The 15,000-nt window shown below is 39.3% G+C and overlaps 3 protein-coding genes across 4 annotated transcripts in view; 2 read left to right on the top strand and 1 right to left on the bottom strand.

Moving 5' to 3' along the window:
• Positions 1-2,711, top strand: part of LOC137984266 (outer dynein arm-docking complex subunit 4-like) — a 14,582-nt gene extending 11,871 nt beyond the window's left edge. The window contains exons 8-9 of the mRNA XM_068831385.1: positions 1,107-1,241; positions 2,083-2,711. Of these exons, the coding sequence (XP_068687486.1) occupies positions 1,107-1,241; positions 2,083-2,360 (413 nt within the window). The 3' untranslated portion in view covers positions 2,361-2,711. The remainder of the gene's footprint in view (positions 1-1,106; positions 1,242-2,082) is intronic.
• A 3,432-nt stretch (positions 2,712-6,143) lies between these two features.
• On the bottom strand, positions 6,144-10,754 carry LOC137984267 (alpha-1,3-mannosyl-glycoprotein 2-beta-N-acetylglucosaminyltransferase-like). The gene is made up of 2 exons (XM_068831386.1): positions 9,946-10,754; positions 6,144-6,950 (listed from the first exon to the last, which is right to left on the bottom strand). The coding sequence occupies exons 1-2, from the start codon at positions 10,679-10,681 to the stop codon at positions 6,295-6,297; spliced, it is 1,392 nt and encodes a 463-aa protein (XP_068687487.1). The 5' UTR covers positions 10,682-10,754; the 3' UTR covers positions 6,144-6,294.
• A 255-nt stretch (positions 10,755-11,009) lies between these two features.
• LOC137985415 (11-beta-hydroxysteroid dehydrogenase 1-like) overlaps positions 11,010-15,000 on the top strand; it is a 9,473-nt gene continuing 5,482 nt past the window's right edge. For both annotated transcript variants that reach the window (XM_068833034.1, XM_068833035.1), the window contains exon 1: positions 11,010-11,346. In XM_068833034.1, the coding sequence (XP_068689135.1) occupies positions 11,026-11,346 (321 nt within the window). In that variant the 5' untranslated portion in view covers positions 11,010-11,025. The remainder of the gene's footprint in view (positions 11,347-15,000) is intronic.

Here is a 15,000-nt window from a genome sequence, read left to right as displayed (position 1 = left end):
ATATGTGTGAGCTAGCTAGAGAACTAATTTAGATTTTTACCCAGTTTTGACCTAAAAACAGCACATTTAGCAGACAGTGAAGAAAAAGTTCGATAGCGATTATATGTCCTTTCCACTGAACAACTGATTGACGTTTTTTTTAATAGAGCTTTTAAGTAAACACTATATTTACCGAGTACGCAGCTAGTCTTCATTCTTTTATGGCAATTTTGTATTATGCTTTTTGCATTTTGCTTTTCTATGTTATGCCTTTTTACGTTATGCTTCTTTCTGTGATGGCCACTTGCAGAATCGGCTTGTTGCCATGCATTCAGCTTTGGATTTATGCATTAATTTTATGATTTGGACAATTTTATTTCAAATACTGATCATTGAATTTTCTCATAGATATACCTCCATAGGGCTGTTCTTTGGAAAAATATATTAAGGAGTCTCTAAAAAATCTTTGCTTTCACAAATTTAAGTGTTCCTTTATAAAGTCTATCATTACATCACGTTGACTTTATTAATTTTGCACTTTCTTCTGTCCATTTTTATTTCAAGTGACCTTGTCTCTAATAGATGCTTTTTGTTGTTGTTTTTGCATTTGCTTGTCTTTTATCTTATATTTGTGCCTCCCTGAAATGACTTTTTTCTCTTTATTTATGCATACATTAATTTTTTATTTTGCCTGCTAGTTACTTTAGATTTATTTAGCTTTTTAGTTATTTTCTTGGGGGAAATGTGCCTTACTTAAGTCCTATTATAATTACTTATTTCATGGTTCTCTATTAATTTTTTACGTGTGGTGCAAATGACAGTATTTTTGTTGTTATTCATAAATTTCTGTTACACATGAAAAAACTCTCATACTTTTCCCAATAGTAACGCATCAGGTCTCCCATGGCCACTTAAGCAAAAACATTCAGTCAAAGGGAACTTTGGCAGGAGCTGTACGATAATATTTTTATCATAATGATTCTAAGGTCTGACTGGCCACAAAAAAGCCCCATGAATATACTCCAGGAACCCTTGCTCTGTTTCCAATTCACATTTAAACACATTAATTAATTACTTACTTAATTAATTAATTAGTTAATTATAAAAAATTACTGTTAACTTTGCAGTTAAACTTGGTGATCTTCAAGATGCCTTACAGTCATTTGAAAAAGCCTTAGAACTGGCAAAAATTTTGGAGGATGAGGCGGCTGAAAATGCCATCTCAAAAGCCATAAATGATGTAAATGACAGACTTGCCCAAGGTAAGAAACTCATTTCTATGATTAATCACCAACAAATTAATCTCTCCCTTTTTTTGGCAATTTTGTACTTCCTTTATCTTAAATGCTGTTCATGGTGGTGCTAAAACAACGTTGAGTCTGTCACAAACTCGTAAGCGTCACCATCCAAATGAAAGCTACAGTACTGCGTAATAACTCTCCTGTGGTGCCCTTACAAGGTGGCTCAAAGAGTGGTCATTTAAATGAAACCTAAAGTACCTTCCAGTGAATTGCCATCCATTATTCTATGCAATGTGGTGCTAACTTTTAACGAGTTTTAAACCTGAACTTGTCCTTGTTTCAAACAAATTGGCAAAAATTTCAAGTACAGCTGTGATTTCCATGTTTGCTGTTCAGAGAATGCACATGATGTTTGGAGAGCACACTTTTTTGGACATGATATCATAACACAAAAGGTGCGATGAAACTAAGGCCTGGTGTCCACACATACATGTATCCGGATATTTTTCAATCCGCAACTTTTTCTTTGCAGATTCAAAAAATTTCATGTCCACACATATCTGGATTCAAATCGAATTTGCCCTAGTATCCAGGACTCCTCTGTTACTATTGTCAACAGAGCATGCGCCATCAGGTGTGCGAGTTGGCGACGAGATTAGCGATAGAATTTCATTAAAGACTGGATGTGAGTTTGTAACACCATCACATTTGAAAATATCCAGATTTGCCCATTCACACAATTCCAAATTCTTTCTTTGCTGATTCAAAACTTTCCTCTCTGGAGAGTATATTAAAAAAAGTTGTGGATTCAAAAATATCCAGATACATGTGGATAGGGTCTAAGGGTCTCTATTCATTTTAGGGGTAAAATCAGGAGGAGATGAGGTTGACCAAGAAGAACTACAAGAAGGATCCAAAGAACACGAAGCTGCAGAATATGTGGAAAACAAAGACACAGAGCCTGAAAAGGAATTAGAGGAAGATGGTACAAAGGATGAGGAAACCAAAGCTAACACTGAGAACAACAAGGAAAGTAACAATGAAAGTGTGAAAGAAGGTGACACAAAGCAGGTTGAAGATGATTCTGAGGAAGGAAAAAAAGATGACGAACTCAGCGGAGATGATGGTATCAAGGGATGATAAATCATCAGAGAACAATAAATTTTAAAACATTATCCTTTAGTTTGAGGTATTTTTCTTGATGGATCATTTGTGTAAAATAACAGGAACTCTAAATGTAGAAATTCTTAAACTCTTGAACACATATTATACAAAACGATTTTGCAAAATAGCATGACTCATGAACAAATCAGTCTTCTTTTTCTTGCATTTTCAATTGAAACGAAAACTCAAATACTGCATTACATTCTTAAGGTCTGTGTAGCTTCCTTGGAATATTAATGTCTTCATTAAGATTTATAATTATGCCTGGGTCTCTTTATCATAGATCATTGTTTTTGTTTTGTTTGCAATAAAATTATTATTGCTGCAGTTGTATTTATGTGACTTAATAAGACAAAACCAGCAGACCAATATTGTGCAAAAGACTCAGTTTATTGCGCTTTTAACCAAGAGAATGTGAATTTTAGCATCTGCTACATGTATTTATCATATGACCCATACGGCCCTGCGCACGCTTTCATTGCAAAACTATTGAGAAAATCCCCGTATGAGGGCTGTATGCGATGACGAGAGCAGGGCCGGAAAAAGCCGTCCGGCCCTGCTAGGATCGCATACAGCCCTCATACGGGGATTTTGTCAATAGTTTTGCAATGAAAGCGTGCATGAGATGCGAACTAAAACAACTTTGTTGCAATTGCTATATAAATCCCGACTTTTTGGTCAAAATGAGCGACGTCAGTGAACATTCCGAATTTTGTTACCCGAAAAAAAAAAAAAAAAGGGAAAAGCGCAGTGCTCATATGATAAAATGCTTATTGACTGAGTTAGGTCGGGCCGGACGGGAAAATATTTGGCCCTTGGTCATGGCCCTCGGTCCGTACGCCATGACCTCGGGCCAAATATTTTCCCGTCCGGACCTCCCACTCAGTCAATAAGTACATAATATTAAGCTGAATTGTAACAAAAGTGGGTCTTGTGTCAAAGCCCAGCGACTGAAATTTTATTGGTTTTGTGTGAAAAGGAGTGGGTCTCTTTCGTGCAAATTTTTGAAAGAACAAAATAAGATGTATGTAATCCTTTTTTTCCACAAGACGTCGTGGCAGGAATGCTGGTGTCCCCAACTAATCTTCAGAGAGCTCTATTTTCTATATATATTCTACATAAACTATGTGAGCTTTTTTTCTCTTTCGTGCAAATTTTTGAAAGAACAAAATAAGATGTATGTAATCCTTTGTTTCCACAAAACGTTGTGGCAGGAATGCTGGTGTCCCCAACTAATCTTCAGAGAGCTTTATTTTCTATATATATTCTATATAAACTATGTGAGCTTTTTTGTGTATTTCTATTGATTAATTTCTTAAAAAATAAGTCTGATACCACGTGAGTGAAAACCAATCTTGAATAGGTTAATTTCACAATGACTTGACTTGCTGCAAAGGTTGCCCATTGCACAAGATCGCCCTTTACGGTTTGAGAAGGTTGTAACCTTAGTGAATATCACTCCGTAGTCTACTAGCTACCTACCCACTACAATCTACTACTGGAAAACTAGTTGCTATTATAAAATAATGGAAATGAATGAAAGGACAAATCAGAGTTCTCTTGCCCATCGCCAAGCAACTGGTTTTCCATCCTAATCCTATGGGTACATTTAAGGACAGTGCATCTTGACATACCCTGGCTGGTTTCCTATGGGTGGTGCTTATTTTTGCGCGATTTAACTATGCGCACCCTGCGAGCAGAGCCTCCTTTTGTCTTTTTCTTTTCTGAGGAGGAGAAAAGGAGGCTCTGCCCGAATCGCGTCAACTCTTTGAAGCCGCCACAGCCCGAGCTTCTGGACTAGTCAATCTTGTTTTCTCTCGTTAAACTGGTTTTTCCAGTGCGAGCATCCGTTTAGTGCCAAAACCGATGGTTATAATTGAGCCCACTGTACCATGAAAAACCAAGATGGCGGCGAGATCTGGCATATTTGGCTCGGGTTCAAGACTGTATCCTGGCAACATGCAGCGCATATTCAATAAAGATCTTACTCGATTCATGCAGAGCCTTTCTCGAGAACGCCAAAATCGAGCAAGCAGAAGAAAGGCTCTGCTAGCAGGGTGAACTGTGCGGAGAAAGGAGAACTTAGTAATTGCTCTTGGTATCCAAAATGAACATTGGGGGTAACCATGCATTTTTCAGAGATAATAATTATTGATAAACTCCAATTTGGAAAAGAACTCCACACATTGCTTTGTATTTTAAAGCTGTTTACAAACATTGTTGACAAATTATCTTTCAAAAATACATGGTTACCCCAGCCTACTTTTTTTTTTGGATTTCAATAACACTTGTCGAGATCTGCTTTTCCCGCATATTTATAAACTGTGCAAAAATACCTTTGTTAGTAGGTACCAGTACCATCCTTAACACCTATAGTAACAAGGCTGTTGCCTAACAGGAGCCCGGTAGCCTGGGGCTCCCAAAGAATAGCTCTGGGCTCCTTAATTTTTCACAGCAACGCCTTTCACTTCATATGTTGGGCTCCTAAGTTCTCAGCGTTTAGCTCTGAGGGCACCTTTAAAATTTTCTTAGGCAGCAGCCTTGTAGTAACTTTAAGTTGTATTTGAAAAAGACTCTACTACTTGTGGAGGGGTTTGCTTATCAAACCTTAAGTATTTTCAGATGATAATCACATGTTATAGGACCCTAGTCAGCCACTTTATAACATTGCGCCCAACAACACTTCAGTCACCATTTTTGGTGCCCCTTTAACTCGGAATTCTGTGAATGTGAATGAGTAATATGTTTCCATCGGGCATCAAATGGGCTATGTAATTCTGTTTTCCATGGAAAAATAAGTTTATGTTTATTAGAATTTCATTTTCTATGATTATTTATGTTTGACTTGCTCTTCGCAACATGTTATCGAGTGGAAACGGAAATCGTTGTTGAAACATCTTCTCTTGGAGCGGCAGCGAGTACTGCATTAATTGAATTTTATTTAATTGTGATTCCTTGAAGACCAGAGGGCGTTTAACAGCTAGAATGGTTAGAATCAATATATTATCATTTCTGGAAAGTGGATCGAGGAGTAATTTCGTGGACTACACTGCAACGAATTCACCATCGGATCGATTATTCTGGTTCAAATAATGTTTAAAGGTGTGTCTTCTGCTCGAGCTGACAGCACTGAACACAGGCAAACATTTGAATAATCTCTCTCACAATCTGGGCTTTAGCCCCACCCACCAATTTCAAGCAAAAAATATAAATAAGTAAAACACCTGTCATTTTAAGGTTGATCCATGTTAATTTCTTGTTATCTCATTGAGAATGCTGAAAAAAGCATTTCTGCACTTCAAGATTTCAAAATTTTCTGGCGGAGAATTCCCCCAGAACCCCCTACAAGTTAGCATCTGCGGCATTTGCTTGTTAGCTCTCCCAATACAAAATAAGCTCTGCTGTCCCTGTTTTTGCTGTTCAAGATTGCGTGGGACGTATTTAGGTTTTTGATCTGGAACTAAAAACTACAGAGGTCAGCTTGTGTTTAATTTACAGAAAGAAGATTTTTTTTTGGGATTCAACACCAGTTTGAAGATTTGGTAAACTTGAAAATGAAGAAATTCTAGGAAAGTGGAATAAGAGCATTTTTAGTTTCAGTTATTAGTTTCAGTACTGCCTATCATTATTTACTAAGTACCACACAAGCAATGAATTAAACTAAAATAACTTCATTGCCAACTGCTTGGGTATCAGATACATATAGGTGAGCTGATAAAAATATCTTACATTTTCTCACAATTATTTTTGGTTTGGTCAAGTCCATAGAGTAAAACAACTCCAAAACTCCCATATGTCAACAAAAACATGGATGAGGCTGACCAGGGCCCTTTAAAACACAGTAGTTACAAGTGCTCAAATTTAAAAAGCTATTCTGGATATGTGTACTTGTTTACTACAAGCAAACTATTCAATCACCTGGTACTAAATGCACAGTTTTTCCTTGAAACACAACTGTAACAATTCCTTGGTAAGCCATTCTTGGGATTCCAGCCTTGAAGTCTATCATTACACCAAGACGTTTTCCTACATTTTTAAAGTCCAACTCTGAAGAGTAATGAATCTGTACCTCCTCAGCAAAGACATTCTTTGAAACCAACTGGTCAACAGTAACAAGGGGTAATGTATGGACACGAGCAACAAAATTCCTGTCGTAGTTGTCTTTCAATAAGTAAGAAAGGTCTGTCTTTGTGAAAGGGTGAAACTTTTCGTTCAGTTTAATAAATCGCAAGTGTTGATCATAAAATTGGCCACGGCTAACTCCAACGCGACCAAACGTTTTTGTGCGGGGAATTTCTGGGCGTATACAAGCCCTATTTTTTCTTTGAGCTCCTTCTCTCATCCAATCGTCCCAGAAACCCAGAGGCCACTTGGGTTTGAGTTCATTCCAAATATCTTTTCTTAACATCCATCCGAGACCAGGGAAGAAATCTGTTCTATAAAGGACATCATTTCTCTGAACCATTCCTTCCTTGCCATTGTCATTCCAAGCGGAAATGCACCACAACGATGGATCCTTTTCTAGCACAGACTTTGTTGCTGTGAAGTATTCATAGAAATCTGGGGCTACCACAAACAAAAGAAAAAAGAATAATTATTAAAGTCGATCATTGATGTCGTATTGATTCTATGTCTACACTGTTGAAATTTAGGTGGTGAATTTACATGCACATTTAATAACCTGACATCAGAGGCAGTGTGGCTCAGTGTTTTAATAGTGTGGTTGCCTTGAGATCCAGATACCCCACATTCAAGACATACTACTTGAATTTGATCCTGGTTACTAAGTCTTTGGTTCAACTTCTTCGCTTCACTTGCAAATAGCCAACTGGTTTGCCTCTGGCCAGTTCTGATAATTTCTTAACATAATTTGTTGTTGTTGTTGTTCTGTTTGTTTCATTGGCCCTGAAAGCCCCTACAGGCGAGTGGTGAAGTAATATATGTAAACATGTAATATTTTTCCCATAACTTCACCCAACTGCAACACCCACCCTGTTAGGTTCCTTAAAAGTTCCTAGTTTTTCAGTCTTTCTTTCCTCTTCTACCTCTTTATTGGGAAGATAAATATCTGAATTACTTGGTCTTTGAAAACATGAACAGTGAGTGGGTTCTTAAATGTCCCCTTGAGTTTTCTTTGTAAAGGATGCTAAGGTGATGATACCTTAAATACTGCTCAAACGTACAATGTAAGTTTTATACCATCCTCACTTGACACGCACGGCAGAAATCATGTTTTGCGTTACGTGAATCTTATCAAGTAAAATGTTAAAAAATCTGCTAGTAAAGGGACTGGTGGATTGTGTGAATGGTGATATACAACTCAGTTTGGCAAATTATGCAGTTTTTTCACTTGCCTGATTTTTAGATCAATATTGTTATAAATTAAAATAGGAAAGATATCATTGACGTCACCTATCATCATTAATGTGCCAACCAGAACCTCATTGGCTGTCGAAACAAAGGGTCTTTTGTTCCTGTGGTTGGCACATTTAAATAACAAAAGAAATGTTTGTATTAAAACAGATACCATGAAAGTTCCCTATTATGGGGTCTTTTCCCAACAGTGCAATATCATAAAGTTCAAGCTCAGGTGAAGAAAAGGTGTTTGGCAATAGGGTGGATAGAGTATCAGGAGGCCTATGATATGGTGCCGCGTTTGCGGATTGTTGAAAATGGTGAAGGTGGCTGACAATGTGAGGGGTGTGTTGTGTGGTAAAGTGAGTGATAGGAAAACTGTGTTGACGTTAAATGGGGAAGTGTTGGGTGAAGTGGGGATCAAACGTGGAATATTCCAGGGGGACTTCTCGTCTCCACTGTTGTTTGTTCTCACGATGATTGCTGTCACCATGTTGTTGAAAAAGGAGAACATTGGAGAACATTGGGTACACGCATGGGAAGGATTGGTGGTTGATTGAAACATAGGGATGGGGTTTAGGCTGGACAAGTGTGCTGCATTGGTGTTGAAGCAGAGGAGGGTGAAACTGGTGGTGAGGTCAAAGTCATATGGTGAGAATTTGATTTTGGCGATAAATGCAACAGGTTTTAGGTATGGTGAGGTACAGTGCAGGGACTTTGGATTGGAGTGGTTGGAAACTGAGGGTGACGGATGTGAAGACTAGGAAGAGGATGAAGATCTCTGCCCAGGGCATTCCTCAAGAAGGGAAGTAGAGTGAGGTTGTAAATGAAGAGGAGGGATGTTCAGAGGGGATTGATCAGTGTGTATGATTGTGTGAAGGAAGTGGAACTTGGTCTGTTTGCATATGTTAAGGAGGGTGACGAGAGGATATTGAAGGTTGTTGGAGAGACGTTGCAGAAGGGATAAATGAAGAGCAAGTACAAGAAGCAGGTGGAGAAAGCAAGGAAGGAGATGTTTCAGGAGAAGATGTTGCATGGAAAGTTTATGAGGGATGTCAGTGAAGTGGGTGATGAGAGGTTGTTGCAGTAGAGGTCTGGGGAAGGGCACAGACGAGTACATGTAGGTATGTTTTTTGCTGCTCAGGAGAAAGGTTTTGTTCAGGTCACAATTGAGAAGGAGGATGTCCATCTAAAATGTAGAGTGTGTGGCAAGGTGGTGGAGTCAGTTGGAGGCATGTGGCTGTACTCATTTGGCGCAGAGGGAGTATTGGAGGACATATGATCGATGGGTTTGAGGGTGTACTGGAAGCTTTTTCAGAAGTATGGTGTGAAGTGTGCTGATGTGTGATATAACGAGGTTCCATATGAGGTGAAGGTTTAAGGAATGGGAATGTGGAATAGGAATGTGGAGATCTGGTGGAATAGGAGCATCGAGACGGCACAGAAGGTGAAACATAATCGTTCAGACATTACTGTGGTGGACCCAGGGGCTCAAGAGTGGATGTTTGCAGATTTCTTAGTGCCTTAGGATAGGAATGTGCAGGTGACTAAAGAGGATGAGAAAATCACCAACCACTCTCCTCTGGCAAAGGAAATCAGGAAGATGCATCAGGTGTCAATAAAGATTGTGCCGTTGGTGGCTCAGGTTGTTTGGGTGTGGTGTTTGGTTCATTGGAGGTTTTTTTTTTTAAAGATTGTGGGATTCCACATGTGTTGGGAGGAATGCAGGCCTCTGCAGTTATTGGGTCCACCCTTATCCTTCGGAACATGTCAAGTCTGTAAGCCCCAGGTCAAGGCCAAGGCTAAGTAGTGTAATAATGCCTGCAGACTTTGAATACCATCTCCTTGCTGGTTGTTCTGTTCACAGAGAGTCAAGAATAATTCTTATTAGTATCACCCAACCAGTGGACTAATGGAAATCCTGCATTTGGATTGGCCATGCTACTAGAGGACTATTATTAATAGTCCTCGGGTAGCGAAAAGCGTTTCGCTTTCTTTCGTTTTATTCCCAAATAATTATTTCTTTAACTTGCATTTGCCTTTTCTGTCCGACTAGTTGGGTGATACTAAAACAATTAGACCCTTCGCCCTCAAGGGCCACGGGTAAATAGCCCACTCGGCTTCACCTCATGGGGTATTGATGCGTAGCCCTTCCGGGCTACGGGTCTAATTGTTAATTAACTATATTAAGATTTTAAAGTCTTACCAATGTCCAAGTCATCTTCAACGACAGTCACAGTGTCAAACCCCATGACGTCAAACATCTGCCCAAAAGCCCACTTATAGTGCCGACTGATCTTGTAGTAACCCATCATGGAGTTCATGTTGCTAGGGACACCTTCAACATCTGACAGGTCTGGTTGTCGAATATGTTTAACTTGAGACCCGTATGCTGCAATGACCTCTGCAGTTTCTTTATGTCCACAATCTTGACTGACCACAATGGGGAACTGAGCAGCTGAAGGACGATACCTCAACAACAGATCCAAGCAACGTATCAGAGCTTCGGGCCTGTTGCAGGCTACAACAAGAACAGCAGTGGTGACAATTTTAGGGTTAGCTGGTACTAGAGGCCGTTTTTTACGGTAAATTACAATTGGACGGGCCACCCGAACTAAAACCGTTTTCGGTTTTTTTGAGGTTTTCCCTTCCTCTTCTGGTTTTTCCACTGATTCCTCCAAAATTGTTGACGCAGATTTTGAAGGCTTCTCTCGAAGTGTTTTAACTACATTGCCAATGTCCTTTAACTTTCCGTCAGCCATACTCTCTAAATATTTGTCGGAGAGTTGAGTCAGTCTTGGATCGAGAGCCAACGAAGCGGAATGTTTGCTGACAAAACGATAAAGAAGAACAATGTTCCCAAGAACAAACAAGCACATGCCTAAAAGAATCAACCATCCCCGCTTGGTTATAAAGACAACTTTCATCTTCGAAAGTTTCATAAAAATTCTTAAAAATTACTAAGCTATATAAAGCACATGGGGACTTCACACGTAACAACAACAACAATTCCTCGTTCGTAAATCAATATATGTTCGTCTTGGGCAGGGACTAATCGGAAACACTCGGAAAAGGTCGATTTTTTTTCTTTCTAAACCGTACAGTACAGTCGAGGCCTCGAGAAGAGAAAAGGAAAATGTTTAAGCGGTTTAATAGCACATTTTTGTTTCTTTTCTCCATTCAAAATAAAAGAATTGAACCCGAATTTTCGACATTGAAACATAATTTCCCCTACCCCACCCTTATGGTGCTCGTGCCCACTTCCCAAAGCAATGTTTGATTCAACATGTCGGGTGTAATGTGGAAGATCGTCCTCTTTGCAGCGTTCACAGCTTTTATAGCTGCTTTGATCGCTTGGTACACAAGGGAAACATTCGACCCTGAATCGCTGCGAGGCAAAAAGGTGGTAATTTGTGGCGCATCTACCGGGATTGGCGAGGAACTTGCTTACCAGTACGCCAAACTTGGAGCTCAAGTTTTGCTTGTTGCGAGACGTGAAGAGGAACTTCAGAAGGTTGTTTCAAAGTGTGGAAAACTTGGAGCTGAATCGGCGAACTACATCGTAGCTGATTTGTCCTCTCTGGAGGGAGCAAGACATTTAGCTGCAGTAAGCACAAATTCACTTTCATTTCAATGTTCTGGGATGGTATCTACATGTATATTGATCCCATCCTATCCTTCATGTGTAGCAGGCGGGATATTTTATCGCGGGATTAATTAAGGAGGCTCGAAATACTTTGTCCTTTTTTCACACAAATAAACAAAATCTGTCCCTTAGATATAGGTAGGGTAATCTTGTCAAGACGAAATTTGGCCAGGGTAATTACCCCGGGCATTATCATATTAAGTCAGTTACACATTTATTACATAGTTATTGCCCTTATGTAACTTGAATCTTAGGCCTAAACACAATGCTTGAGATAATTGTTTGGGCCTAAGGTTGGCACTTTTGTAAAGTTTTAGACTTGTTTCAGCTATGGCTCCCTTCACCCCCAACCCCCACCCCCTACCCCTGGAATAGTCATGCCAGAAATCTATGACAGGTACTGTATAGTTTTTTTTTTTTTTTAGTTATTGTCTCAAGGGAGACAACCTTGAGACAATAACTCAAGCAGAAGGAATTCAATTCAAACATAAGGAATAAGGGCCGTGTCCACAAAAGGACTTGTGCATGTGTCTGACTTCTACTCAACTAGTTGATAACTGGTACACACATGTAAGGGTTTGCATTAAGTTTTTTTTAAAGGGTTGGGTTGTTTCAGCTATGGTGCTCTTCACCCCTACCACCATCCCTTACAAAATCAGGAAAAATGAGGAGGTTACAAGATAAGCATTTACACGTCACCCACTCATTCGAGTCCATGCACGAGTGGAGCTACAGACCAACACAAACAGATTTAAGTGACCATGAAATTGTTTGTGCAATAGGATAGGAGATGTATGTTTAGATTCCATCTATATAAGAATTGGAAGAAAGGTGAACAAAGTCAGCATGATTTGTTTGTTTCTGGTGAACCACTTTGAATGGTGAGCTGTTGCAAGCAGCTTTAGAATAGGCCATTCCTGAGTTCATGTCGGCCTTCTCATCAAAGCAAGTCTAAGTGCAAAGTCTTTGTGATCATCATTAGTTCTACTTTACATATGAATGAAAACTAATTTTCATAAGGGAAACTTTGCACTTATACTTGCCTGGCCTTAGAGTGCCTGGCTTTGAAGCGACGAACCGTTGGTTTGGCCTCGAGTAGCTTGCCGCTTTGAAGGCAGTCGCAATTTATATGCATGTTTAAATAATCCCGCAATAAACTATCATCCGCCCGCCTTGACTACCTTCGCTATTTGCAAGCAGAACTGAATTGTAATTCAGTGTAATTGACAAATTTATTAACAGTAAAGTTACTAGTTCTCCTGGTCTCAAAAGGTAGCAGTATTTGGATTGTGTAGCCTGAAAATTGAAGTACATGGAACAATTTTGTCTGTGACTCACCTTTCATCAATCATACTCTGGTCTGTGGGCTTAAAGGTTGGTAGAAAGTGATGTGATAGGTTTTGTGTGATAGGCTAGCCATGATGAGATAGGCTACTACAAAGAATATGGATGGGGATTGGAGACTTTGTTTTAATCTTTCTTGTGAGTAAAGGCTGGGTCAGTGTTTTTTTGTGCTGCAATTTGTCAGTTTGGCTATTCTGTTGGGTTTTTCAAGCAGTGGTTTGTGAGGTGCACGTAGAGGTTGGCAGCAGTTCACTGGAGGTTGTTAGTAAGGTAAGTTAGTTTTTTAGGAGAAACAGAAACAACACTGAGACTTCATGAGAAGACATTATTGGTTTAGCCTCCAAAGACCTAAGGCACAAGCAGTGGTTCAAAAAGTACAGACAGCCAGTGAAAAATGTTGGCTACTTGACTCAGAGAAAGCAGCTGCTTTTTTCCCTAAAATGAAAAAATTAAAGTCCCGAAGTTAAAACAAACTTTGACAATGACGGCATTGGGAGCTGGTCATTTGTGGGTTCTAATGTTCCTGTGAGGAATGAATCAACGATGAAATGATAATTACATGAAATGGATCATAATTATTATTATATGAACTGCAGATATGAAATCAAGTGAAGCTATGATCCTTGCGGTTGTGAATGCAATTTTTGCAAATACCTAGAGAGAGGCTTGAAAACATGACCATCAATTTTGCTTTTGAAATGTGGCATGGACCATATTCATACTCTTAGTACTTGACTGGAACTAGCGTGCAATGGAGGCTTATGCGGGGAAATATATTAAAAAACATTTGGATTTGAAAAGAATCCCCCGCATTAGCCTCCATTGTAGCTAGTTCCAGTCCAATACTGAGAATACAAATATGGTGAATTGGGAGTGTTCTGTTTTAAAAAGGGCATTCCCCCGGACACCCCTATAGATAAAGGGGCTGTTATGCCCCTTGTTGATACAATGGTTTAATACTTTGCTCAAACCAGGAGCACTTCCCATTTGAAAGTTAAAACTAGTGGGAATTTCTGCCAAATAGAAATTTCCACAATAATTAAAAGGCAACCTACCATTGGTCAGAAAAATTGGTAAAGCTTTTGCTCAGTGGTTCGGTACTGCACAGAGACAGAGCACGGATCTCAGTTTGATCATGAAGCAAATGGTTAAGCAATAAACTGATCAATTCGGTGAAAGCGGGGAAAGAGGAGTATGTGTGAAGTTATTCCTTTTTTTCTGGAAAAATTCCAGTGGGAAGAACTGTTCCATATGTCATCCCACTGGAACGACTGGTTTTTCCATTCAAAAGGAAAGCACTTCAGCTGCCAACCTTGTTTCCAGGGTCTTTCATCTCCCCAGCCAGACCCGGAATGAGGTTGTTGAGCTGCTAACCTCCCCCTTTTTTAAAACCCCTGCACAATTTTTGTGGATCAGAAAGCAGCTATTGGATTGGTTCAGCAGGGTTTTCAATAAAAATTTATCGAAAGATGGTAATATACATGCAGAAAGACAGGTGTGTGAGAGAAAATGTAGTGAAGGTGACTTGGGCCCCCCTGCTGAGTGGTTAGGGGGAGGCATCCTTTGAGTTCATTTTTGTGCATTTTTAGGCTAAATGTAGAGTAAATTTGCCTTCCATCTTGTTGATTTTTATAGGCCCAAATGTAAAGTTACTCTTCTTCACTGAACAGTTCCCTGAAAGTGACTTATTTAGACAAACTTTAAAAGAAATTTGATTGTTGAAGTATGTATACATGTTAAAAGTACCGAATTTTCTTCGAAAGTTACGCACACAACTACATAAATGAATGAACAAATCAAAAGCATTTGAACAAAATACTGTATATCATGCATCTGCAGTGGTTAATCTGTAGGTTTAACCCATTGATTGACTCCTGGGGGTTCCCTATTGACAAGTAAAATACTAAGTATGGCCGGTTAAGGGGTGAATGGGTTACTTTTATTGATTTTGCAAAGCACAGTCGTCCTTTATTTATTCCAAAAATGTCCACTTCATTGAAGTCTCGTGTAGTACAGGAAACACAAGACAACTGGCAACTTCCTTTTGCGTGGTATTGTCATTCTAGGGATGAATTTATGCATAGCTGTCATGGAATGATTAAATAACCTCCCAGGAGGTAATAAGCTCTTCACAAAGGGATAATCCTGCCATTGTCCAAGCTCTTATATATTGAAAGAAAAAAATACAGAAAACAACAAATTCATTCTAAGAAAGTTAACAACGAAAACAATGATCCTACACACTGTAGGCTTGTGTCCCATACTGATCCA

The sequence above is a fragment of the Montipora foliosa genome, chromosome 14, assembly GCF_036669935.1.
Source record: "Montipora foliosa isolate CH-2021 chromosome 14, ASM3666993v2, whole genome shotgun sequence".
Lineage (NCBI taxonomy): Eukaryota > Metazoa > Cnidaria > Anthozoa > Scleractinia > Acroporidae > Montipora > Montipora foliosa.
This window is presented reverse-complemented; position numbering and strand designations above follow the sequence as displayed.

Bases quoted from the DNA above. Each gene is read 5' to 3' on its own strand.
- LOC137984267 (XM_068831386.1), bottom strand. From the start codon at position 10,681: ATGAAACTTTCGAAGATGAAAGTTGTCTTTATAACCAAGCGGGGATGG. The intron at 6,951-9,945 runs GTAAGACTTTAA...TGTTTGTGGTAG, and splicing joins TGAAGATGACTTGGACATTG to CCCCAGATTTCTATGAATAC.